Here is a 27462-nt window from a genome sequence, read left to right on the forward strand (position 1 = left end):
ATCTGTGACACACGGTTCCCTGAAATTGTCTAAAACTGCGGTTCTGGACTGCATCGCAAGTACTGTGCGGATGTCTGAGGCTAGAGATGAGAAGGCTCAGGATGGATCTCATCAGTCTAAATAAATACCTGAAGGGAGGGTGCAAAGAAGACTGAGGCAGGCTCTTCTCAGTGGTGCCTGCTGACAAGACAAAAGGCAATGGGCACAAGCCGAAACACAGGACGTTCCCTCTGAACATCAAGAAACACTTTTTTTTACTGTGAGGGTGACTGAGCACTGGCACAGGTTGCCCAGAAAGGTTGCAGAGTCTCCATCCTTGGAGGTACTCAGAAGCCGCCTGGATGTTGTCCTGGGCAACCAGCTCCAGGTGGCCCTGCCTGAGCACAGGGGTTGGACCAGAGCACCTGCAAAGGTGCCTTCCAACCTCAACCATTTCCTTTTCGTTATTCTGCGAGATCAGAGTTTAGCCCTTAGTCTGAAATGCGGCTTCAGAGCTAGAGGGGATACAGGTCAGAAGAAACTAGATTTCTGCTATCCATAGGCACAGATGCAACTGTCGAAGGTTTCAAGCTGTCTTAAGGGCTCTGCCAGCTCATTTTCACCTCAATTTGATTTGTCTGACCTTGCAGCAAGGTGTCTCATTGGAACAACAGACAATTCCATTTGCATGCACAGCACAGGATACTTCTACAATTAATAGCCTTGTTGGCATTTCCAGAAAGCTACTGACATATACGGATTACCACATTACCTAGAGGAGCTACACCATTATCTTGACAACTTAAGATTTTTTCCCCACCGCAGTGATAAAAATTCCTATGTATGACTGTGCCCCATCAGTTCATGTCTATCAGTTCAAACCCTCCAAGCTCCTTCAGATGCTTTTCTGCTACGGTAGACCTGCATAAGGCCTAAAGGCTGATGTTCTGACCAATGAAACTGAGTGTTTCCAGACAAGAAGAGAACAGTTTTGCTCTCCCTATTTTTCTCCCACCATAGCTCTTAACTCAAAAAAAGGGACCTGCAATAGTGACATTATTAAATTTCAAGATTAATAGGAAGCTGTATTTCTATTCAAGGGTCAATCAACATACCTGAAGGAGCTTACGCTGTGGAAGCAGCGTAGCTTTGGCGGCACAAAACTCACTAAAGCAGATAAAAAAGTAAGTTTATCATCTCCTGTGACTAAACTGTTCTACTTCTAAGCTAAGGAGTACCCCCGCGTTATGACGTATACTGCAGACTTCCTTCAAACAGGCACGCTTTAAAGCCATTCTCAAAGTCACCTACTGTACCTATGGATCTAGGAGTTATTGCAGTGATGAAGTTTTAATATTAATAATGTAGCAGTGACAAGTGTGAGAGGAGGGGAAACATTCCTATTCAAAAACATTGACTGGGTCCACATTTACCTTACAAGTGGCTTAACACAGAACTATGCAAGTAAAGTAAGCACATCATACGTGTCACTCCAAAATGCTTTCTACAAAGATGACATATGCATCTGAGGGCTATACTTACATCAGAGCTGGACATCCTCTTATACTGGGCTCTTTGGGATATTCACAACGACGGATACACTTTATTCGTTAGAGGCCCTCTATCTTACCACTCCTTTGCAGCAACGTTCAGCTCAGCTCTTTATTATAAACAGAGCATCATTTGCTTTGTGTGTGCTTACCAACTATCCTGACAGGATAGCATAGGCCTGCATTTCCTATTTGTACGTAACACTGAACACATTTATTTTTAAAGTATATTATTCATGCATTTAAAAGGGGATGATGTTAAGAGCAATACAAGCACTCTGAAGAAAGAGGTTACTAACATTTCTTGATGACCAGGCCTGGCATGTACCTTCAAGGAAAACTATAATACCAGTGGTTTATTTTCAGTACATAACACTTTATCACTAGAATTGGTAAATGGGCTGTATTTAGAAACTCAGTGACTCAGCAGTTGGCATTTACGAACACATTTCTTCACTGGACAGCACAACAAGCAGAGATAACACACTTCTGAATATTAATATTAAAAGTGTAAAAAGCTCTTAAAGTCACTGGCTGTCTGGGAGAGAGACAGGCCAACACATACACGTCTGGTTCACGAGATTAAAAAAAAAAAAATCAGACAAGAAGTCCAATTCCATGACAACTTACCTCTATTGTAAAATTCTACCACTATTGTAAAAATTGAACAAAAAAAGTGCAAAAAGCAGTTTTAAAACTGACATTTAAGGAGGTCAAATAAGAAAGAAAGGTCAAGAAGGAGAACACATCTCCAGAGAATTAGTAAACACGTGTGACCACAGTTACCCAGTTCAGTATTCCGATGTTCTATGCAGCTGAGCGACAACACCAGACCACTCAGCCAGACCACCATTGCAGTCAAGTAACTCACACACTTGCCCACAAAATCCCAGCAAACAAAGTTAACAAGTATGACAGTATGCGCAGAGGTTTAGCCTTAAATCCCAGGTTTTTTCTGCTTCATTTTTTTCATGAGATGTTACCAGTCCTTAGCTGACAATACACTGGCTGTCCATGAGTTAGAAGGTTTTAGAACTCTGCTGGTAATCCATTCTTCCAAACATACCAAATATACATTAAGCCTCAACACCAAAACCAAGCTGATCAGCTTTACATACCATTACAAAATCACAATGACACTAGAAGAATAGAAGTGGGCATCCTCTCACTCCAGTTTGTTTTCCAAGCATGAGGGAGAGGAAAGAAACAATATCCTTATAGCAGTAAGTAGCAAGAACACAGAGAGGAAACGTCCATGTGACGTATTTCTTTTTTGTTCCTCTCTATTAGCTTACACAGAGACAAGAGCACCATTTACGAATATATTCATAGAAAACAGAATTGCTAATTCCTATTTGAGAAGCTTACCATATCAAGTACTATTCCATTAAAATTGATCGCTCCTTGATCTTTTCCCCCTGCTGCCTCAGCTAAGCCACTTTTCTCCATCTTTTTGCATTAAAAAATAAAATCCCCAAACAAGTTGTAGACAAGACCTCAGAAGTAAACCTCAGAGTAGGAGCTGCAGAAGCACAGTGAGAAGGGGCCGCATTTCAAACTAATACATTTTTACACTGCGTTTCCCCAGAGGGCCACGAATGGATTCCAAGTTAGTTTACACAAGGCTGCTTAACAACAACTGCCAAGAAAAAAAAAATACCTACAAGCCAAGCTTTGAAAATCCACTTGGGAAAATGCAAGAACAGGTTAGCAGTGTGCTTTGAGTTAAGCAACACAGTACCAAGTGGAGAATGCCTTCAGACAAGCTTTGTGACCAGCTTTTACAGAGGCTCGTAGAGCTCCAATTCAGCAGCAGTTTCCCTGTCACTAGAAATTAGCATGAGTGGGGTTGTTCAGCCTGGAGAAGAGAAGGCTCCAGGGAGACCTTATAGCAGCTTTCCGGTACATACAGGGGACCTACAGGAAAGATGGGGAGGGACCCTTATCAGGTAGTGCAGCGATAGGACGAGAAGGGTAACTGTTTCAAACTGAAAGAGGGGAGATTTAGATTGGGTATTAGCAAGTAGTTCTTTACTGTGAGGGTGGCGAGACACTGGCACAGGCTGCCCAGAGAAGCTGCGGTGGCCCCCTCCCTAGCACTGCTCAAGGCCAGGTTGGATGGGGCTTGGAGCAACCTGGTCTGGTGGGAGGTGTCCCTGCCCATGGCAGGGGGGTGGGACTAGATCATTTTCAAGGTCCCTTCCAGCCCAAACGATTCTGTGGTTCTGTGTCACTTTGACAACAGATTATATTCAAACCTATCACCGGCTACAAGAAAAAAGGTTAACTTTTGAAGCGCACGCTCTTAAGTGGGGAAAAAAAAAAAAAAAAAAAAAAAAAGAAGTTGGAACCTTGCTGTACTACAAAGGCCAGTAGCACTCATCTTTTGTCCTACAGCAACATCCAGGCGTCCTTCTGTCAGCCAGGACTGTCTGCCACCCAGAAGCCTTTCGTATACAGCACTTGACCAAGGATCTTATCAACCGCTTCAGAATTTAAGCATCCTGTCAACATACATAATACCGTTTTATAAAAGAAGAGCAGTAATATTTACTTTTCCCAGTATTTGTTATTTCAACAAGCTTCCGTTTGGGCTGCTGCTTAGCTTCTCTGCCCACTCTGGTGACCTATTCAGCCTCGGCTGCTCTAGGAAAGTCTCTGAAAAAAAATTATGTTCTTTATCTCCTAGATACTTTGGACTCACTAAAGTGCTTCCTTTACATAGTACTGATAAGGACATTGTCTTCATCTACCTGTAGTTAGCTTTATATCTGCAAGGGTGCAGTACAGTTGCAGAAAGAAAATTCTTCCAGAGGAAGAAGACTATGCCATCCACAACATTTCACTATTGAGTGCCTCTGATTTGAGTATCTCCTCTTTATAAGGTGATATTAGCACACAAACACATACGCATATACAGCACCCAAAAATCAGTACAGCAAGTATCATGAAGGCATGACTAGAACTGCTGATGCTCTAACAGGAGAAACAACCTGCCAAATGACTTTCCTGTCAGTAGGTTTGTTCTCTTACGTGCCATGGCTATACATCATTCCACAACCCATTATACCCCATGCTCTTCTGCCAAAGGGAAAAATATCAGTCTTTACCCGGGCACCTGTTTGAGCATAGAGAACCTTCCGAGGAACCTGTTACTTTCAAACAAGATTCAAGCTGCACTAGGTATTTCTAGTACATTTGTACTCATTTGGAGGAGAGGGGAAGAAATAGCATCAAGCCAGTTACAGACTCATTCAGCCAATAAAGTTTTTCCTGATGCAGACACACCTTGAGTGTCTCAGCACCAGATACCTCTTGATGTGTCCAGCGCTATTATCAACTGTCTGAAAACTGTCCTCCTCCTTTTCCCAAGTTTACAAGCTGAATAGCATTTCAGTTGTTTGGGGCATTGCCTACAGGCTGTGACACACCAAGGTCTTGCCTTGATTTCCACTAATTTCAGCAAGAGCCACAGAACAGAATGGACAACAGAATTACTCTGCTGTGCTCCAACAATTGAAAAAGGGAAAAAAAAAAAAAAAAAAAAAAAGGGCTGTCACCTGTTGTTTCCAAGCACAAGGAGAAAAGAACAGAGAAACACTGGCACTGGTTTCATGACTTGAGAGGCTGAGAACTCTACAGTTCTAGGTCTAGTTAAACAGCCAGCCAAGATAAGATTTCCTCCCCAGACCTAACTCAGAAATCGTAAAATTAACCTCTTAACTTCCCTGATTTTGAGTCTCTCACCCCCTCTTCACCTCTCCCTCCCCCCCCCCAAAGCTCCCAAGACCTTACAGAGGTTAATGTAGCTGACTGTATTGCCAGGTGGCAGGAAAGGACTGCTGATGGACACCAGGACTTCTCTAGACAGATTTGCTCAAGGCGCCCGTATCAATAGTTCTCCCTTGACTGCACTGTCATCAACTGCTTCCCTCACCTCCACAAGGAAATGGATAATAAAGAGTCTCATTAAGGAGTCAAATGGACACAGCTTACAGGCACCTCCTTCACTCACAATCCAGTAGGTAGTAGGTCGTAGTAGTAACGGCCATGCTCATATGTGTCTCCCACAGCACAAACCAGACATGTGTTAAAGACATGTATTTGTATCCCAAAAAGCATGCATGCATTCACAAGAACACACAGAGACACATCTAATCCTCAGACATTCAATTACATTTCCAAGAAATATGAAATAAACTAAGGCAGTACACTGAACTTCAGAGATTAATAATTGCTAGTTGAACTGCATGCACACTTTTTTATTTACAGTACAGCAGTTATACATACAAGAGATAGCATGTTACGTCACTAAACGTTACTAAATCCGAGGACTATGACTCGCAGCATTTTGACCTTAAAGGTTCTGTAAAAATGACAAGCTTAATTTGTTATGACAAATTCTACCTAGCTGAGCATACAACTCATTTAAACCAGGAAATGAAGAAACTTTTTCTGAATCCCTCATCTCATCCACTAAGGTTTTTCATCAGTTTGTAAACACATCCCCTTTTTTTTTTTTTGAAAAAAAAAAGGCAAACTAGAAAGAATGGTAACACCTACAAATAAAGGAAGAAGATCAAAGCCACAAACACACTACAAATGAAGTCAGCTTACAACGGCTACTTGTTCTAAAGCCACGCAACAGGAGCTATTAATTTACTGTTAAATATAACCTTTGATGGTAAAAGTAAAACTTAGGATGAGTCAAGATACTCATCAGCACACTTTATCTCACACTGCTTAACGAAGAAGCAAACTTAAAAAAAAGTTGATTTCTTTAAAGAATACCTCTCACACCAGTTTCATACAGCTTCAGTGTATGCAGCTCGAGTACTGGAGATAAATTTTAAACTCAACCACAAAATCTAGCACAGATAACAGCGTGAAAAGAACCTTAAGCTAAACTCCTACCGCTATATAAAAATACCTTAGGATATAAAAATATTAAAATCAAACTGCTTTTGGAACACAGGTTCTGCTATCTTCTAGAAATAGTACCAGGGAAATCCTGCTTTGAAACAATACTTACTAACCTTGTGCCAAAGTCACTGCAGAAAACGTTTCAAGTTGCACTAGCTCCGACACAAACGCCTCAATAAATACTCAGATTAAAGCAATCAAATTATCTTTGTTTTTCCCTCACATGTGGCAATTGTTCGGCAAAAAGCTCACCTCTGCCTCCTCCGCTCGACACTGAAGAGTTCATCCCAATGTCAACAAGGAGAGGAGGGGGGGGAAAAAAAAAAAAAAAAAGGAAAAAAACCCCAGCGAACCAACGCAAGACCCAGCCCACCACGCACACCACATACCGCGGAACCGACCTCGGGAAGGCAGCCGCTCCGAGACCTCGCCCCGGTCGCAGCAGCGGCGACGGAGCCGCAGCGGGCCGGGCAGCGCAGCGGCGGCCCCTCCGGCGCAGAGCGGGGGAGTCGCGCCCGCTCCGCTCCCCGGCCGGCGGGTCCCGCCGAGCGCGGTGGGATGGAGAGAGGGCGGAGGAAACCAGCCCGAAAGAGCGCGGCGGCGAGCGGGCTGCCAGCCCGAGGGCCAGAGGCCTGGCGGGCCGAGCGCCCCCGCTGCCGCCGCCCCTGACCCGCCCCGCCGGGGCCGCACCGTACGCGGGTCCCGGAGCCGGCCGGGGCCGTCCCGCACGGAGCCCCGCCGCAGCGGGCTATTTTTGGAAGCTCTCCGCCGCGGCGTCACGACAGCTCCCGCCGTGCGGAGCGGGGCGGTCACGCCTCCTCCGGCACGGGCGACGCGGCGGGGCCCCCTCCTCCCGCAGCCGCACCGCAGCGGGCCGCGCCTCCCTCCGGCCGGCCGGGCTCTCCCGCAGCCACTCGGAAGCGCCGCCGCCACCGACAGCGCGCACGCCGAGCCCTGCACGGCGGCACCGGGGGCGGCGCCGCGCTGGGGAAGGAGAAGCGGCGGACCGAGGCTCGGGGCGTTTGGGGATCGCGCTCCTGCACCGTTTCTAGCGCGAGTGGAAGAGTTGAACCTTCGCATGTTTTTAGTCCAGTATTAGCAGTTTCATTTGCATCCCGCAGCAATTGCGCTACAGTTTACACAGCGCAGAGATGGGCAACACTAACCAAAGAGTCTTCTCTAAAAGGCAAACTGTGTTCACGGTGGTTATCCTTACTGAAGTGAGCAACCTCTCCTCATTAGTCAAGCAGTGGCTTCTGGTATGCTGACAATTTAAGCTAGAGGGAAAAGAATTCTCTTTAAAGGGGCAAGTTAAAAAGGCACGAAGCTCTCACAGAACCAGATTTCACAGGGCATACACAACACGGTTGAAAGGTCTTACAGAGCAATTGATTCCTCTCTATTCGGAGAAAGTCCTGTCAGGGAGTCCCCCGTAAGACAACCTGCAGTCAAACAGTCCAGTTAACAAAGGAGGCCTGGAGACAACAGGACATGCAGGAAAGCAGCTGTTAAACAACTGTTTTTGCAGAGCTATCCTTCCTGAAGGTAGTTTGGCAGTTTTAAGTTAACAGCAGCCAATTACTGCCAGAGCAGAGCATTCATGGCAGTGGTTCCCAAACATTTACAACACCTAAGCCTTAACTTCATTATTGAGATCATGATCAGAAGAGAAACACTAAAAAAAAAAAAAAGATTTTTTTTTAGAGTATTTTAGAGAAGTGTTTTTATTTTAGAGTTATATGCCTTACTATTCAATACGCTTAGAAGGAATATTAAAGCATTTTATCGGGGTCCTATCGCTGATGCAGAACCCAATATATTGCTTCTGCAGCGCCAACAGAACGACCGCCTAGAAATCAACACTGAAATGCAAAGGATGGGGCCCTGTCTCAGAATACAAACCCAAATGCTGTGGGTTTAAGAACAGTAACGCTCAAGGAATGTAACTTTCATAACGTTTTGGAAAGGTTCAAGTCTTAGGAAGAGACTGCTGCTGTAACTGCCCTTAGCAGCTTATGGCATCTTTAAAAGCTTGCATTATAACATGGAATTGCAATAGCTTGAAGTTTAAAAATACCAAGACACAGAACTCTCCAGGATCATATCTTCTCCCTGTCAGGATTGACTGATTTCACTAGCTATGGTGGAAATTCAAGTTCACACCTCAGCCTATCCCTCTGTGCCCAAATCAAAATAAGGCCTCTGTAACACCTACCGAGACCGTTCAAGTTTAAGTAGGGTGAAACTACAATTTCACCATATGTTTTGCCACACTCCACTCTGGAAAGCTATTTTAGTCTGGCTTCAAGCAAGATGCCAACACAATTAAGGAATACTAACTAACGCTATACACCCACTGGTGTAACAATTTCCCCCTCATCCACAAATGGAACTGGCAACTTCAATATTAGATTTTCTTAAAGAAAAAACTCAATGTAAGAAAGCAATGCTTGTTCTACTCAGCTACAGCTTGACTCAAGTAAGTCTAAAAGAATTGTGACTGGAGACAAAAAGGCTTGGAAAGGAATGAAAAAAAAAAAATAATCTTATATCAAACCCAGACAATGGAGCCAGTGTTTGCAGCTCACCATTAAATGACTGGAAGGATTAATAGCACCAACACAAACCTAGTTTTGAAACACAGCTTACTGATGACAACAAGAGCCTAACTGGGATTACTGTCACCACAAGACAGGAAAACAAATCTATTCCATGGTACTGGGGTACCTTCTAGAGGAAGAAAAAATACCAGATCTCCTACCCCAAGAATTAATGAGTTTGACATATATCCCCAAATTGAAGCATTTGCATTATGTTTAACACCATAGAAGATATCTGTCACTGGGAAAGCCAGAAGTTCAGTAGACAGCACTCGCACACCCACTAAGCACATGGTCTGAAAAACAAATTCAGAGCAATACTGTTGAACACTTCAGTTAGCCAGTGCCAAAAAAAGATTAATTTTCTCAATATTTTAACCTTCAAATCAGCAAAGCAACTGCTTTATTGAATTCAAGAATTCAGTTTGAACATTACAAGCAAATTTGTAATGTTCAATTTGAACATTACAAGTTTGTAAGCAAAATCTGGGTCTCTTCTGAACACTTAAAATGCTAAGATACACTTCTGTAGAGGAATTTAGCCACTCTTGCTCTAGAAGCATGAGTTTTCACCAGATACGCCGCGTGCAAGAGGACAGCTTACCAATAATATGAATTCTGTGGGTGTGTCTATTTATTTTTGTAACAGGTAAGCAGGGAACCAGCAAAATACACTAAGCTGTTTAGACCCTTTATAGACCCACACAGCACAATACATACCCCTTCTTGCTTTGTGAAGAGGTTGAGGCAGTCAGCCAGGGCCTCACAGGTTTCCTGTGATACTTCAGAGACCATGTCAACTTTTTGCAGGAGGGGAGAAGATATACCTAAGGAAAAAAAAAAAAAAAAGAAAAAATAAAAAGAGTAGTAACATTACGGGGACATTGTAAACTACAGGATTATTTTTACTATTTTTTCCTCTAAGTAATAGAGACATATCATTCATATCCTACAGGAAGGCTGGTGCACTGCAAGATCTGTGTGAGGAAAGGGCAAGCAAAATTAGCACCGAGGGAACCTAAGTTCTTTCTTTTGCATCCTTTCCCTAGTGCTGGTGTAAATGGCACACAAATGGATCAAGCTTCTCTTTCAGCATGGCTTAGAAAGCAGAGGCAGTAAGCTCTGGCAGCAAGACACTGGAAAAGTTACTAGCAACAATCTCACTTCAACCACTTTCTAGATTTAAAAGCCTCAGAGTTGCCAGTTGTCAGAATTCCAGTAAAAAGGACACAGCACTGGTTTAGTGTTAGCTAAAGTAAGAAACGTAGCTTTTTTCCCCTCTGTTGTGGTATTATATAGAAGAGAAAAAGCTTACCACAGTGCAGCTGGAGATTTAGATTTGCAAAACAGATGGGGAATTACAATGACATTGATCAATAAAAGGGGAAGGAGAGCTTCACGGACTCATCTTCCGGATAAGCGATACAGCTTGCAGAGCAATGCTACTTCACATCCTGACTTCTATGACCATTTACAGATGGATACAGAACCAGCAGGAAACCATGATAATCCAATCAGCTGGTAGAAATTATTTAATGTTTGAGTTCATCTTTGAAGTTCTGTGATGTGCTGCAATTCCTCAGAAGTCAAGCAAGCCATTTTCGCAGGACACACATTTATTGCAATTAAAGTAAGTGTCCATTTAATGGCAGCAGACTCCAGGATCAATTTACACCATTTAATAACACAGGTGCTTCTAGTTGATGTCACACTGATGAAGATTAAGAGGTCGAGCAGTGATAGTTCTCGAATTTATTTTGCAACTTATACTGCTTGTATACACTCTAACTGTTGTCTTTGACACCAAAACTCACTACTGACTGGAATTAGGACTCTCCACTTTCAGCAGCTATCAAGAACAGCTAGCGCCTCTAGAAGGAGGGGCAGCCCACTGAGTGCAGGAGCCATCTTTATTTGCAAGAAATAATATACATACATCTCAAAGATACCTCCATTTAGAATAGCATGTTGAGACAGTTAGGGAGAGAATTTTAGATTTCGGGTCCCAAGATAGTTATTTTTATATTACACAAAAGCTTTTAGGAGAAGTTGCACATGGAAGGACTTCTAACTCAGAAAGTTGCATTATTCTGGAGCCAGAGGACTCAAATACTTTAAAGATACCACATCAACTCAATGTCAGAACCGGGAGAGCTGCAGCAGTTTTCTCTGTTGAGACCTACAGAGGTTACACAAACCTGGAAACAGTTCACTGACCCATCAAGTTACAAACATTGATCAGGAGGAAAATAGGAACTTATTACTGCTATTGGCCAAGACTTAGAGTTTCTAGGAAAGAGATAGTATCTGGTTTTGCTTTACTATGGGTTTTGGTTATTCAAGTTGTGTATTTCTAAATTTATTTTTTTTTTTTTTTAAAGTGAATGTCCTCACTGCTTCTTCAGGTCAGTAATATGGGGTCAGAGAAACTGCCCCTACATCTACCAAAAGCAATTTATCCACCTCATATTAATTTTCAAGCTGCTTTTTGTGAAGACTTCAGTTTTACTGTATTATCAACTACAAAGGCTTCCCAATAAACACTCGTATCTATTATGAAGCTTTACTTTTCTTTGTGAAATAAAAATCCAGTAAAGATTCAGTTAGTGCAACACAGGTTAACATCACACAGTAACTTATCCCAGTAGCATATGGAGAAAAAGCTGTATTTTAGACTCCTTTTGGGAAGACACAGAGATGGAAGAACTTTTTTCCTCCCAAAAGTGCTATTCTATTACAGACTATGGATTTGTACAGATAAACAACTTGTTCTCCAGTTTCAGCTTCATAAATTTTAGTGACAATATGTAACCAGGACTTGGGTTCCAAGAAGCAACAGATGTTCTTACAGAACTTCTACATGTTTAATACATGAGCAACTTCTGTACATGTTTAAGGCATTAAATTAAACAGGTTCTAATCTAACAGCTTGATGCCTGTGCTATTTTTCAGCAGTTATGCTGCAAAAATGCAGGTACATGTTAATTTAAGAGTTATTATTTAAAATGAAGCCTGGTAAGTTCAAATCTGGCATAAAACTGACTGCAGAACTCTGTGGAATGTAGCCTATCACATCATGCCTCCAGTTCCCTGTATAGTTTTGTGATTTCACTTCAAATCCTGTTTATCATTCCTCAGCTTTCATTGTGTCTCTACTCACTAGACAAGTTTTTTGAGAGGAAAGCTAGAGTAAGACAGCTCGCTCTTTGTACCTGCCAGGGGACACTTTTGCTCTGCAATAAGCTACCAATTACAGATTTTTTTTTTTTTTTTAAAAACCTTGAAAGTGAACCCCTACATTATATTCTTATGATACTACTCAGTAAGCACTGTATCTAAAGGCAATTTCACTACATTTACAGCCACCAATAAAATTACTTTCCATCAATGTACTTAGTTGTTTCTCCAAATCTGAAATCTTAGTTCTTAGCAATTGCTATGTTACTTTATTTGAATCTTTTTCAATGAGGAAAATAGTCCTACGTTTTCGAGCTGCTGAAAACTTAATTTCAGTGAAATTAAAGCATGTGCTGCTTAAAAGAAAAAAAGATCAGTTGCCTGGTAACAAACTGCATTTTAGAAGAGTAGTTTTACCTTTTGTAGCATCCAAAGATTTAACCATTGCAAGAAAGTCTGAAATCTCTTTACCGAGTCTTTGTTGGCATGCTTGTGCTTTCTGAAAGACAGCAAGGATAGCCAGTTCAGAAGTGCCTTGTTCTAAGCAAAGTGTATGTTTGTTCTCTTAACTATACTGAAATCTTTACGTTTGGAGAGCGTTAAATCTTAACAAAGATTCCCAGTGACAGAGATTGATACATTAAAACTGAAAGAAAATACTTGAACTACCTTCAAAGATACTCAAGCAAACAGAAGATTTATGCACATTATATTGCTGACCAGCTTTTGTTTAAATTAGCATAGCAAACCAGACCCCAAAGCTATGTTACAGATACAGCTTTTGCATTTTCTCCGCTTTCTTATTAGAAAGTCTGAGAATCCAGGAAGAGGCATTGCTTGTCCTTTGACAAACCTAAGGCCAAAATAAGTAAATGTGTACATTAACTGATATAAGGCAAGTACAGCAACATGAAGGAACCCACCCCAAGATCATATTCCAAGCCTGCATTTGAACTTGGGAGACAGTTATCTATTAGATAATACCATCTTCTTCTGTAGGCTGCTGGGAACTGCCAGCACCAGTTGTCCTCCCATTTCTGTTCTGCTGTCACGGAGTCTCTCAAAATAGACGAGGCAGGTACTCCAAATGGGATTTATTCTTATCAAAATTGTTTAGCACTGACAAACATTAGTGAACTACAGGTTTGGATGTCTGTCAAACAAAACTAATACTACACAGTGGACTGAAGCTTAAGGATGGTGACCCAAAATGTGCAGAACCCCCACCCAAGAAGGCAAGGGCTCTCAGCCTCGAGGGATTACCTTCTTGGGCAGCGTCCTGATCCAAGGGGAGAGTCCCCAGCTGCAGACTCACTGCTCCAAGGAGGACTGGCTCAATCTGCCCTCCAACAGGGCTCCATTTATACCCTAGTCGAATCTGATCTGTGGTCATATAGGGTCAGCGGTCTAAGACTTCTCTTGACTGAGGAGTTTCATTGGCTGAGGGCCTTGTCTGTTGGCCGAAGGGCATTGCCTTTCCTACCCCTCAACCAAGGTGTGCAGATGACCACAGCTGTCACGCCGCTAGGCAGCTTGACCCCCAAACCGTGGCTTCTCACTTTTTCCTTTCAGCAGTTGAGAAGTTTTGGTTTTTATCAGGGCAGGTGCACCTGCCACACCTGCCATGAGCTATTTTGAGTTCTTGTACATCAAGGTATGGTAGAAGCCACTTGGAGTTCAGTCACATTACGATTTTTGTGTTGCAGTGTCAACTTTCCCTTAAAATAAAAGGTTTTAGAAGTACACATATGAAAAAAAATCAAGAATCACAGGCTGAATGGTAGAATTACCAAGGAAGACTCATTTCCATTGCAGGTCTGAACAACCACTGTACAACTCACCTAATGTGATCTGAGGTGTTAAAGAGTCATTTCTAAGCCGTTTCATTGCCTGTTTTATAGGGGTAGAGCTCACTGAAGGTTAGCTTTGTTATCCTCCTGTCTTGGTGCCACCAAGTACAGTACAAAAGGCTCCCTCTTCTGGCTGAAAGTCTCAATCAACTTTCTACCTTGCAGTAGCGCTGGCAAAACTGAGAAACACAGCCCTGCAGCTATGATAAACTTGCCATTTTATGCCTACAGTGCAAACAGGAATACATAACAGTAAGCAGTGCAAATACAAGCAGCGTTTATGCATCCATGGGACAAAGGATCATTTACCTTCAGCTGAAAGTACACTAACGTATTTCAACACAAAACAGTAGCAGCAACTGCCCAGATGCGTGAGCTAACTAAGTATTCAGTACATACTTTCAGAGTCTCCTGTAGGTCTGTAACAGATACCGTATCATCTTCCTCATCATCACTACTCAACTGTTCCTGTGTGCAGTAATGAGTGCTATATGCAGAGTGGTCTTCTATTGCTTCCAGCCAACTCTGAACAATAAAAAAAACCCCAAGCGTTAATACACATTTCAAAAGTCATCCCCAGAAGGCAACAGCATACATGCAAAAGAACAAATTAAAATTTTCTACTGATGTGAGTAAGATATTCATTAGTAAAGTGAGACACCTTAATAACCAGAAAATATATTGTTAAAAATTATAACATGTATGGAAGATGAGATACTCTGGTCAGAGTGCCACAGACTTCATGGATTGAGCACAAATGTAACCCACCCCTCAGTCTATCCAAGGTCATATAAAAAGAGTCACATTGATTAAGAAAAGACTGTACGGAATGTATTTTGCATCTTTGAGTTTCTGTTCAGACAGCAAGGTCCCTGTGACAAAGTCTGTCTTCTTATGCATGACAAACTCTGTGTACAAAACCTCAAGCACTATCATAATTGAGGTAGATTCTTTTCCTGTTCATCAGGTCACAGAGTGGCTGAGGTTGGCAGGGAGCTCTGGAGGTCCCGTGGCCCAAACACCCCTGCTCAAGCAGGACCACCTAGAGCTGGTTGCCCAGGACCACATCCAGACAGCTTTTGAGTATCTCCAAGGACAGAGACTCCACCACCTCCCTGGGCAACGTGTGTCAGTGCTCGGTCATCCTCACATTTTTTCTCATGTTCAGAGGGAAGCTTCTGTGTCTCAGTTTGTGCCCATTGCCTTTTGTCCCGTCACCAGGCACAACTGAAAAGAGCCAGGCTCTGTCTCTCTTTACACCCACCCTTTAAGTATTTACATCCACTGACAAGACCCCCCTGGGCCTTCTCCTCTCCAGGCTGAGCAGTCCCAGCACTCTCAGCCTTTCCTAGTATTAGAGATGCTCTGGCCCCTTTAATCATCTTAGTAGCCCTTTGTTGGGCTCCCTTCAGTATGCTCACATCTCTCTCGTAGCGGGGAGTCCAGAACTGCACACAGCACTCCAGCTGCCTCCACCCCTACTTCATCTCTAGTTAGCACTCCTATAGAAGTGCAATAGCAACTACACTACAAATAGCCCTAAAAAATATTACTCTCTCATTTCAGACCCACCTTTTAAGAAAATATAATTTATTAGGTCATCTGGGAGAATGGCTAAGAGTAGAATGTACCATTAAACGTTCTTTTGTTCAGACCTATGAAATGAACTGTGAAAGAAAGTGCAACAGAAGGAAGTTGCAATAGAATTTTACCACATGGAGAAGTTCAAGAAAGAGAGGAAGTTAGACCACAGCACATAATACAGGCAGAGAGCTGGAAAACAAGGTGGCACTAATTTTAAAGAACAAAATGACTATCTGTCTGTTTTTGCTACTTAGTCAATAGTCACACTAAAAGACTTAATATCTGCACATACGTTACCAAGTCGTGATGATCAAGACACTGAACCCACCACTAATGCATCCATAGCAAGTAGTATGCAAAGTAATCATTACAGAAGTTACTACATTTTAAAGCCTTTGATAGAGTCATTATTACCTCTCTAGTTTGAGAAGGAAGGCTATTTTTAGGAATCTTGAAACGATGAACAGTGTCATCAAAACATCTGACAGAAAAGAAGCAACTGTCTGTAGATTTTACCTAAAGCAATGTGGAGAAAACACAAAGTTAGTATAATGAATCAGTAAGAAAAGAAAAAGAAAAAACTTCAGAGTAAGCAAGGTAGAGAATTACTCTTCACTCAGAAGGTTTTGCCTCAGTTTTGACACAAAACAACTATAGTTTATGAAAAGCTTGGTCAAAACAGTTTTTTCAAGGGTTCTGCCCTGCACTTTACATCATGAGTGAGAATACAAAGGTTCTTTATGTCAAAATATTATATTTGCACCACTTGATTCAGACAAAAATCTCAGCAACAGTGCAAGATCACCAATATTAAGGAATCTGTAGATACAGAAAAGCAAGAGTCACTTTTCCTGTAGTAAGATTATATATAACTGTAGTTTAACAGAACACGTGGTGCCGATCTATAAAACTAGGACAGGTTAGTTACAGAAGAAAACACTATTGAAACGATCTTAAATGCATTTTCCTTAAACACTTTATCTTCTGGTGTATTATAAACGACACCTGACCCGTTTTTCCTCTATCCACCCCTTCCAAAAGGGATTCCCACAAGCATAATGGAATTTAAGGAAGTTTTCCAAAAGTCACCTTCAGAATTGCTCAGTTCTTCAACTGAGATCAGCTTAAGCTACGCAATCAATCACAAGTAGTCAGTGACAGCTACAGGAGGAACCAGAGTTCTGCTATTCTGTATCACATGCTTCAAACAGCTGTTTTGCACAATGGAAGAGACATGCCTTCAGGAAGCCTTATGGCTGTTTAAATCTTCAAGACTTTGGAAAAAAGTGAATGAGCTTTACGGCCACTTTACATATAAGAATATTTTGCTTGACAAGAACCAGCATTTCTTGCAATAACACAAACTCTTCCCCTTTTTTATAACAAAGGCATGCTTACCAACCCGGCTAAAGTTTTCATTGTTTAGGAATGGAACACCACCACACAAAAAAAAAAACCAGCAGCAGTTACAACTCATTTCAATTCCTACCGTGCAGACAGCTTGTGTTAGATGCTTGCATCCCTGACGATGATCATTATTCACTGCATCCGCCCTTTGAAAGAAAAAGAGATTTAATGAAGTGAAGATGGGAATTATTTACATCGCTTTTCAGAAATTTGAACACAGAACTTACTGTCTCTGATACCAGGAAAGAACTCCGTGTTCTAGAACGATCCAGTAGAGTTTCCAACCAAAAAATCGTGAGCTCTAAAAAAAAAAAAAAAAAAAAAAATTAAAAAAAACAGAACAAAAAAGGCCAGGTAAGGTTAACAGCTGAAGAGTTATTATTCCCAGTAAGTTTAACAGCTTGAAGGCTATTACATAGAACTAGAAGTCATTAGGAAAACATTTTAGGTTTTACGTATCTTGGTGGTCACAGCAACCTGAGAATACTTACAATTACAGTGCTATTCTCTTTTTTGGAAATACCTAAAGACAAAAGCTTTGTTGAGCCTGCTGTTCAGTAAGAACTGAAATGTTAAAATGCTGCATTTTTTATTGTTACAGGGGCTGTTGATCACCACAGAATTTTACTTTACAAAATCAAGTAACAAAACACATTGAGATATCTAACTACAACGCTTCACCTTTCACAAGCTTTAGTACATAGTTCTGGTTTAAAAACAGTTCCTTATATTACAATTGCAAGTGAATACATAGGAAAACTTACACTGAAGAAAACTTCAAAGATTTCATTAAGTAACCTAAAAACTAAGCACCCATGTAGAAGACAGAGAAAACTTGGTTTTAACATGGGAAAAAAGATTCACTCGAGTATCAGAGCAAAACAAGCTTTAAACAACCATTTGACTGGCACGTTCCCTCTAAGTTTTAAAATTTCCAGAAGGTGGTGAGCTTGTGGCAAAATATTAGTCATATATTATTAAAGATATTGTATTAGTCATAGATTATCAGAGACACCTATTCAGAAAAGAAAAAAAAGCAACATTTTGCCCACCACACAGGCAAGGAACAAAACCTTAGCAGAGTGAAGCTTTGCCACAAAAATTATCAATAAATGAAGAGAGATTTTAGGGACTGAGGTTAAGATCAGAGCGCCATGAACCTCGTAACTGCTTCACCCAGCCAGCCCATCTGTGATTTATCCAATATGCTAGATTAAAGTCAAGTCATTTAACAAATGTATTATTGAAAAGTCCCCTCATTCATCAACTCTCACTTAAGTACCAAAAATGACACACTGGCATACTTTGAGATCTTACAAGCTATTTTAGAAAAGGAAAGACAAAATACCTTCCAAAGGAGACCTTCGTATCGTCTCAGGGGTTTGTTGATAACCTGCACAGAAATTAATGTTCATGTAGGAATAGCTTCAACTAGACAGCCTTGGCAATTTAAATGGATACGAAAGTTCCTACCTTTCCAGTTTTGCCTCCCAGTATCAGTTTCATTTCTGCACCTTGGGCTAGATCAAGGGGTGTCTGATCTGTTTAGTAACCAAGACAAGGCATGAGAATGTGATGCAAATAAACCTAGACATATGTAACTTAAAAAATCATCTGACACAGTGTTTACCCATTAAAGTCTGGTCCCACAAGCATCTACACTTACTTGGAACTGGGGAACATCAGCTCCTCAGGAGCAGAAGACTCAAAAGGGTCTGAACTTTAGTGCACTGAACTGTCCTTCAGAGTTCTACTAGCCACAAACAGACCTTTGCTCTTACCTATTTTTTTTTGTTTGTTTTTAGCGCTTCAGCTATATAAAACCAGTTCAGATCATCGACAAATATCAAGATAGAGGAATCTTTAAATCAGATGACAAGTACACAGTTTGCGTAACAGCTGTGTAAAGTTTTCCTGGATTTGCTTTCATTAGAAGCCTTCTTCTGAAGAGTCACATTGTCTGGACCACTTTGTTACCTGTATTCAGTGTTTAGCATCAAGAAAACAAAAGCCAGGCACATTTCATGGTTAAGACAGCCAGCAGGTAAATTTTCTAGAAATGAGTACATTTGGAAAACAAAAGCGCACTTGGTAAGTATTTTGCTACAGTTCTTAAGTCTCTTGCAATGTAGTCAGTATTTGGCTTCCTTTATTAGTGATACAAAGCTTGTAAAGCACTGTAAGATTTTCCCTGAACGCTGAGTAGTAAGTAACATAGCTTACAGAAGCTGCTAAATTTCTGTCTCTTCTTAACACTTTACGTACTTTCATTTGGTACTCACCATTTTTGTTCTTTATTTTAGGATCTGCTCCATTTTTTAGAAGTTTCAATGCACAGTGCTTATGGGCACGGTATGCTGCACAATGCAACGGTGTGTTCCCCATCTGATCTGTACAGTTGATATCAGGTGGTTTGGGCTTGTTCAACTGGAAAAAAAACCACAAAACCCCAATGTTTTGCTTACTTATCAGTTTTCCTCCCTCTCCACATGCCATGTTCATTCTTTTGAAAGTTAGGTATTCCTAACTAGGATGCTTCAGTGTAAATCTGGCCACAAAGAGAGCATGTAGCAAGTGTTACAAGGCGGCAAGGACTACAACAATCAAGCAAAACATTCAGCTATAGTAAGGAACATCTCAGGTTTTTGCTTGCCATGTCCCTTCCACCTCTATGCACAACATGGAAACACTTATCCTGCTCAACAGCGCAGTGCCAGAGAGAGTTCCCCAGCATTGCAGTTCAGTCGTTTATACTGCTAGAATGGCCCTGCCTGATTCTACTGCCGAAATCTACTGTTCTCTGTAGAAGACTTCCAGGCACAGTCTGAAAGTCAGCACAGGCCGGCGCTAACTCCAGAACAAGTTTGTGCGGCCAGCCTGTTTCACAGAGTAGGAACTCTGTACAGAAGGGCGGCAGGCCTGCCAGTCTCAGTGACAGAGCTATCCTAGGCCATGCAGAAGCTCCTCGTACAGGCAGTCTGCTACACAAACAGCTTTGCTGCATTCTGAAGTCTACCTATTGTGGGAACTTAAGATTAGAGCAGCTATGTAATGGAGGGAAAAACCCCTGAGTTTTACTTGGACACAATATAAATATTTTGAGAAACAGACCCCATTAAAAGAAGGGTCATTAAGCATGACACTAACTACCCTAAAATACCACTACACTTCTACTCAAATATGTGGCTACTGGACATGTACATGAGGGTTGGACTAGATGATCTTTAAAAGTCCCTTCCAACCCAAACCTTTCTATGCAATACCAGCCATCGTAGCCGAGCTTCCAAGCCAAACGGGACTGCCTTAATAGAAAGGCTAAGTTACTGTTAAGCAGTCTTAGGAGACTAGAGTCAACAAGTGCATGACAACAATTTTAGAGAAACTCAGTTTAAGCCCTCTGCATTAGCTATACACTATCTTAGAGAAATTACTACATAATAACAGAATTCCCATGGCAGCAATTTAAGTTAGCATCAACAGTAACCTCCTTAAATGTGCTTCAGAAATAGTCTTATAAAGGATAAACTGCTACAGCTGTTATTTACTGTTCAACTGAAAAGAGAACACAAGTCAAAAAAGGAGACAGCTTCTGGGAGTATAACCTCAGTAATACTGAGGTCAAATACTTGAGTTACTGAGGATTCCTAGGTTTTAGCTCTTTTCTACCAGGTGTTTTACATCTGCCTTATCTTCACCTCCTGACTTCTTGCCTCCACACCTTTTAAGCTGCATGCCTTGTTACACCTTGTTACAGCAGCTTACACCTTGTTAGAAGGCAGTATTTTTAAGAAAATTTCATGCATCAACTCACTGAAATGACTAGGGAGCTTTTCGTCAATAAGTGTGCAGTACATTTTTCAGAACTCACAGGAAGAACACATTGGTTTCACCTCAAGTAGACTAAAAAAGCCTGGGTTAAGATTCAGCTACTGAACATCTTTTAGTAGCAAAACATACCATGATCTAGTGAGACTGTTGACAGAAGAGAAGCACAAAAACCACCACTACTATTTGACTTCAAGAAACTTCAATATAAGGAGCAGTTATAAAGTTAAAGTGCACACGTGAAGAGAAAAAAAAATGGTCTGAAGTCCAATTAGAAGGTTTAGAGAAACTGCACCATTAAATTATCTCTTCCAGACAACTGTGTTACAATACGCAGTACAGTCTTTTTTCTGTAAAAATAATTAAGATAAAGGAGAATTAAAAATAAAAGGCCCCTGTTCCAAAAGCAGAACAGCAGAGAACAAGTTCTGGTGTGTTAGGTCTTACAATAAAAGTAGATCTAAGCAGCTGAAGTTTAACAAGCATAATAGTCTGTTAATTAAAAGACAGATACAGTAGGAGCAGAAAGGCCTGAAAATCAGTAGCCAAAGTATGAGGAATTCTCAAGGTAAAGGGCAGTTCAGAAGAGCTGCACAAATTCTCCACAGAGGTATTAACCTAAGGATAGGAAAGTCAAGGAGGTTTACACCATAGAGCTGTAAGTGGAGAAAGTACTTTGAACTTCCTCAAGAGTCAGCAGGGGTTTTAAAATTGTAATTCAATAGCCACAAGTCCAAGTACTCACCGAAGGACTCCAAGAAAAACCTGTTATACTAGACTTAAAAACTGTCTCAGGGTCAAAAATGTGGTAAGTACTGCGAAAAAGTTTTAGAGGTCAACATATAGCTGTCCTGCTACATACAGAGCCCAATGACACTAAACATTATAAAAAATCACTTAGAAACTAAAATGCTTACAGGAAGAGTTACATGCACACGCATGGTTACACACCACATGAGAGAAAGCACAATTCTTTAATGACAGATTTCTATGAGGAGTCACCTTTTCCTAATTTTTTCTGCATCAGTTCCAGGCTTAGTCAGCAGGCATGCAACATCAAATGCAAGAAGTGTTACAAATTACCAGATTCAAGACAGGTCACTTATGCCAGTGTATTAATTACAATACAGCCATGCCAGTGTATTAATGCTGTATTCTTCCACATCTCCAGCACTGTGTACAGCTCTGGTTCTCTCTCCATTTCAAACAGGATAGTACAAAAACTACAAATGATAATAACAAGGATGACCAAAGATTTAAAAACTGCTTCCATCCAAGGAGTTAGAAAGACAGGGGCTCTTCAGACTAGAAGAAATCAATTTAGAGGATGGAAATAACAAATTTTGAAGTAGTGTTCACTCTGGCTTCTAGGCAGTAAAGAATGTCAAATTCCTCAATACGGAAATCTCGCATTTGTGAGCTTTTCTTTAGAAGTAAGTAGAAGTATTCAGACTGCTTTAATGCCTTAAAAGGTATTACCTAAAGGTGCTAACTAGGTAGAAAGTGTTCCATACTGCTCTATGTCTTACTTCCAAGGAAACTCTTTAGGACTCTCAAAAGCTTGAGTTCAAGCATTGAGACCCTGCTTCAAAACCCAATTGGATATGGTCCTGGGCAACCTGGTCTAGCTGATTCTGCTCTGCAATAGGAGTCGGACTAGATCATCCCCAGAGGCACCCTTCAGTCTCAATTCTTCTGTGATTTGCTTCTCCAATAGCCTTATCACACCACGGTATTATTGCTCAGCTTGAATTACTACAAGTGTGCATGTATGCACACATACAGTTTTCAATTCCTGCTCAGCATGAAAGTGTTCTGTGCAGATGACTGTTCATTAAAAACCACAGAGACTTCAGCTGCAACATATGCCAACAACAAAAGCTTACTTTCAAGATTTAAAATAGGCCATACTGTGGTGAAAGCCTAGGCACCCATCACATTAAGGTATCCGCAAAAACGTTAACAAGCTTACATCAGTAGGTCTGGAACCATTACGCTGCTATTCACACCTGACCGAAGAGTATTTAGAAACATGAAAGAAGCTGAAAACCATTGAGGGTTCAGCACCTTACCAACATAACACAGTGCACAGTACAAATATTCTGAAGTCACAGCACTTTGAAATGCAAGGCCTAACGTCACATGTTGTTAAATTAGCATTATGACTTGAACCACTCAACACAGAAGTATTACAAGCACTTGAATTCTTACCAAGGCAGTGAGTTTCCCTGTTTCCCCCTCTCTCGCTGCTCCTAAGAGTTCTTCTTCCAGTTTCCTTTCTTGTGTCCTTTCCACTGCTATTTAAAAAAAAACAAACAAATTTAAGGTCAGTCTCAACAAAGTAGTAGGTACGTATAAAGTACAGCAGTCAAGAAACTATATCAAAACAAGCCTGGAGAAACAAGAGTTTCCAGCGTTATTTATTTGGGACAGGTATAAAAGGAATAGTTACTCAGAAAAGTCTGTGTCAGAGAAAAAAAAAAATGTTCAAAACATGCAATATTTGACAAGATACATGAGTGTGTACACACATGCACATATATATTGTTAATATTATTTTTTAAACACCTACAACCCAACCCCACTCCATACTAAAAAGGAAAACTGAGGAACTACGTGACACCCCCATCAGATCTTCCCTGTGTTCTTTTCAGTTTCTTTTCTACTATTCCTATCATTCTACAGAAATTTTATTCTTCTCTAATAGTCCAGCAAATGAGCAGCGGAAGAGCCCGTTACTTGTACACTTACATGCAGAAGAGAGATCACTTCACATATACAGTCTGTGGTATTGGACACAGAGCTATAGCAGTATCTAGGGGTGTCACAGCATAACACCAGGAAGCAACACAGTTCTAGAACTCTCCAAACCTATGAGCAGTGAGCCTGTATATTAGTATTTGGACACCATCTCCCTCACTTTCAGCAACTGTGAGGCAATGGAGGAAACAAGGCAAAGAGTTTTTATGTTTTCTCCTTTTGAGACTGCAATAGCAAGTCCTAAATTTCATCCAAAACTGGGTCACCTTTGCAAACTGTTCGGAATTTTGCTCTTTAATGATTTTGTTGACGCAAAGTCACTCACTATTTTTGACTCGAGTCTTTCCTTTTCCAGTGAGCTAAGGCTTTGACTGCCATGTACCACCCAGAGCCGTAGCAAGGATTACCCCAGCAGGACTGACATAGTTACTTGAATAATGCTATTGGCTTTCATGATACTTAACTCTCCAAGACACTTGCAGACATATTGTGAAAAAAAAAACCAAACCAACCCTGTCAGTACTGCAGACGAGAACCAAAAACTTTAACTTTTTTTCTTTCTGAAGGCCAAATTTAAAGAGAAAATTCAATTCAGCTTCTGTAGCCTGAAGGAGAAAAAAATCAGCTTTTAGAATGTACAAGTGTTGAAAAAAACAAAACAGATATGACCTAGTAAAATTACCTTCCAACATATTCCTTATGTCTTTATCATGAGTAACTTCTTTTGCGGTCTCTCCACTACCATTAACAATAGAAGTATCAGCATTATGCTGCAAGAGTAACATCACCACCTCCTGGAAAATAATTTGAAAAACACTGCTTATCTATCTGTGTTATGGCAAGGCCGCAATCAGGCTTTCCAGCTACTGACATCCTGTAAGATGAGCTGTGTAAAGGGTTCTCACCACCACTGACTTACAAAAACAGGAAGGGATGTTTTAGAGAGATTCAAGAGTGGGACTAACTGCAGCCTTCTCTCTCACATCAGTCAGGCTGAAGGAACTAACAGGAGATTAGTTATAGCCGAACACACCCACTCTGATTTAAAAGCTAGCGTACCTGGTGTGAATGCTGAATTTGACAGATAAGAAAAAGCACGACTGGCTCTTTTGACAAAAGACTAAGCAGTCACTCTTTCATATCCACAGAGGTAGTACTAGTCTGGGAATGATGGCAGCATACAGGGAACAATCAAACTAGTATCACATTACAGGCCTATAGAAAGCTCTTTAGTTCTAGTTCTGTAGGAAAAAACAGCACTTCCAGACACCAAACAGACCAATGTTTCCTAATTTTTAGGTTTTCCCCCGCCTCCAGAAGCCACTAAGATTAAAACAACATGGTGTCTCTCTATAGAAATATGCAGTTAGTTGGGAGGATCAATCTCTACTCCTTTTACTGTGACAAACATACCAGGCACAAACACAAATTAATCCGTTGTACTTTAGTAGTAGGTGAGAGATCTTTACACTGGCTTCCACACAGTAATTAGCACCTGCAGCTAGAGGTAGTGCTAAGCTTCAGCACATCTCTGACACACAGCAGAACAGAAGCAACATCAGTTAGTTACACAACTAATGATGAACAGTGGAAGCCAACTACTATTTCTTTCTCTCTCTGCCAGCAAAATCTTCACCGACAAAAAAAGCTAAAAAAGATATGACAAAGTACACCAATTTAAAACACGGACCAATCTTCTCCTGTCTTCAAGAAAAGATATTTGTACCGTGTTTTTGTTTTGGACAGTTATACCAGCTAGGCAATGTGCCTAGTCCAGACGGCAAGTCATTTTTAAACTGCAAAAACATCTTTTTGAAGTGATCTTATTGCTGGTATTTAATAATTCTATGATCGATGCTTAAAAAAAGCTGACCTACTTTACCTTACGGCCTGTGAAAGCTGCACGATGGAGTGGAGTGTCCCCCATGTCATTCAGCACGTTCACATCTGCACCAGCCTAAACAAGAGCAAAAGGCATCTGAGTGTAACAAGAACTACATAGCTATGCCCTCTGACTGGGGGGAAGAGGAGGACAGGACACTAATGTAGACTTCATCGCAAATCAGATCAGAACTGTAATACAGCCATTCTGGAAATACAGATAAAGTATGTATGTAAGATCCATAACCATGATTCTGTGAGGTGCTTCAAAAAGGAAAAGCCTGCATTTTTTCCAGGCATCTCTCTCATCTTTAAGAAGAAGATATACAGAAAATAAATTTAACACAGGGGATGGGGGTGTTGTTGGTTGGGTTTTTTGGGCGTTTGGGTTTCTTTTTTGGAGGGGGAAGGTCGGTGTTGTAGATGTACACACAGTAGCACCACAGCTCCTGGTGGTCCTGATTTAACAAGTGGTGCTCTCTGTAGGCACCTGTTGCTGTTCTTTCACTTGAAGTGGAAACTTCCATGTCACCATTCAGATGGTACCATCTGAAATTTAACCTTTCTTCTCCCTTTTCTCTTCTACAATCTTTGTCTTGAATCTCCCTTCCTCTTGTCAAACACTTTCTCCATCCCACCTTTTATCTGAAAGAAAGACTACTTGCCACACTGCACAGGCACTGTTCCAGGAAACCAAGAAATCCTATCCTTCTGTCTTTAAGCATTTCCTCTACACCACTTTACCTAACGTCTCAAAGGGCCAGAATGAGGGCAGGACATATTTCACTTTGTCACATATGTTTTAATCGCATAATTTCGCCAGGTCACTGCTGACTGCCTAAAGTTAACTGATGAACCCGACTCTAGTTCCAGAGCTCCGATTCTGATAATACCTCATTCAGTTGTTCTTTGAGCACAAAATCTAGGCACAAGTACACAGACACCCCTGTACATGCCTAGCTTTCAGAGGTGAACAGCCTCCTTTGTTACTCGACTTATTCTTTAAATAATACCCTTTCAAGAACCCTATCAGCAAAGAAGAAAGGACAAAGTTACACATACTCTTTCAACTCTGGAAGTGTTGCCAGATGGATTAAGTGATAAAACTACCTTTTGCTTTAAGTAGCCTTCTTGGATTGAGAACAGCATTATCTACTGAGCAAGTCTGTAGGCTAGAGAAGATCTTTTCAAAGAAATCTCAACTTTGTTTCTTGCTTTACAGTCATGACTATGGCTGGTAGCCTTTATTCTGAATGAAATTCAAGTTTAGATTAGCTGCCTTTGTATGAATAGGGTATAACACAGTTAGGGTTCGCTGAATCCACCCTGCGAGCTCAGGGAAAGAAAATAAGCTCAGTCAGAAACAACTGCAAGTGCAGATGTGGCTATGAAAATACGAACAGGTCAACTTTGACAAGAGAGGTTCATCAATTTCAAAGTTCATCACACAATATGTTATTTCAAAGACATTAGAAAGAAATAATGAGTTGAACTATGTTAGCCTGTGCCTGGAAAGAAACACATACAGGTTACTTTGCATAGAATTCTGGACATACTTCTATGCCCAACATACAATTACATAACACAGACTTCTCAGCATTTGAAACACAAAAAGCCTTTCCTATAACTCAGTATGTGAAATCGCCCAAATTATATACTTCATGTACTACAGTAATCTGGATCAGGCCCCTGAAGCATTTGCATTAGTAGTATCAGATGCTGGCTTACTATATGCAGGTATCTGCTGAGCCTGAAAAAGGCTGAAGCTTTCACAAGTGCATACCTATATACCGTATGCCTAATTCCTAAATTTAGATTGTTACACAAACACACGCACTCCATGAGAAAGTTAGCCAAGTACTGGTAATTGTAAACACTGTTCAGAGTAACAGCTGTATACTACTGTATAGATTCCCAGTGTCACTA

General features: G+C 41.0%; 1 protein-coding gene across 4 annotated transcripts in view; it reads right to left on the reverse strand.

Annotated features, from left to right (window-relative positions):
• The window catches only part of OSBPL1A (oxysterol binding protein like 1A), a 69835-nt gene that overhangs the window by 37359 nt on the left and 5014 nt on the right, over nt 1-27462 (reverse strand). For 2 of the 4 annotated variants that reach the window (XM_086472672.1, XM_086472673.1), the window contains exons 3-14: nt 25538-25612; nt 24338-24449; nt 23107-23192; nt 19353-19497; nt 18544-18611; nt 18419-18463; nt 17298-17371; nt 17153-17216; nt 16078-16179; nt 14479-14604; nt 12647-12728; nt 9773-9879 (exon numbers count right to left, since the gene is read on the reverse strand). In XM_086472672.1, the coding sequence (XP_086328798.1) occupies nt 9773-9879; nt 12647-12728; nt 14479-14604; nt 16078-16179; nt 17153-17216; nt 17298-17371; nt 18419-18463; nt 18544-18611; nt 19353-19497; nt 23107-23192; nt 24338-24449; nt 25538-25612 (1086 nt within the window). Of the gene's footprint in view, nt 1-6841; nt 6897-9772; nt 9880-12646; nt 12729-14478; nt 14605-16077; nt 16180-17152; nt 17217-17297; nt 17372-18418; nt 18464-18543; nt 18612-19352; nt 19498-23106; nt 23193-24337; nt 24450-25537; nt 25613-27462 lie in introns of those variants that run through there. The other 2 variants (XM_086472675.1, XM_086472674.1) reach the window with 2 other exon arrangements.

Source organism: Leptosomus discolor, chromosome 13 (genome assembly GCF_034619465.1).
Source record: "Leptosomus discolor isolate bLepDis1 chromosome 13, bLepDis1.hap2, whole genome shotgun sequence".
Taxonomy (NCBI): domain Eukaryota; kingdom Metazoa; phylum Chordata; class Aves; order Leptosomiformes; family Leptosomidae; genus Leptosomus; species Leptosomus discolor.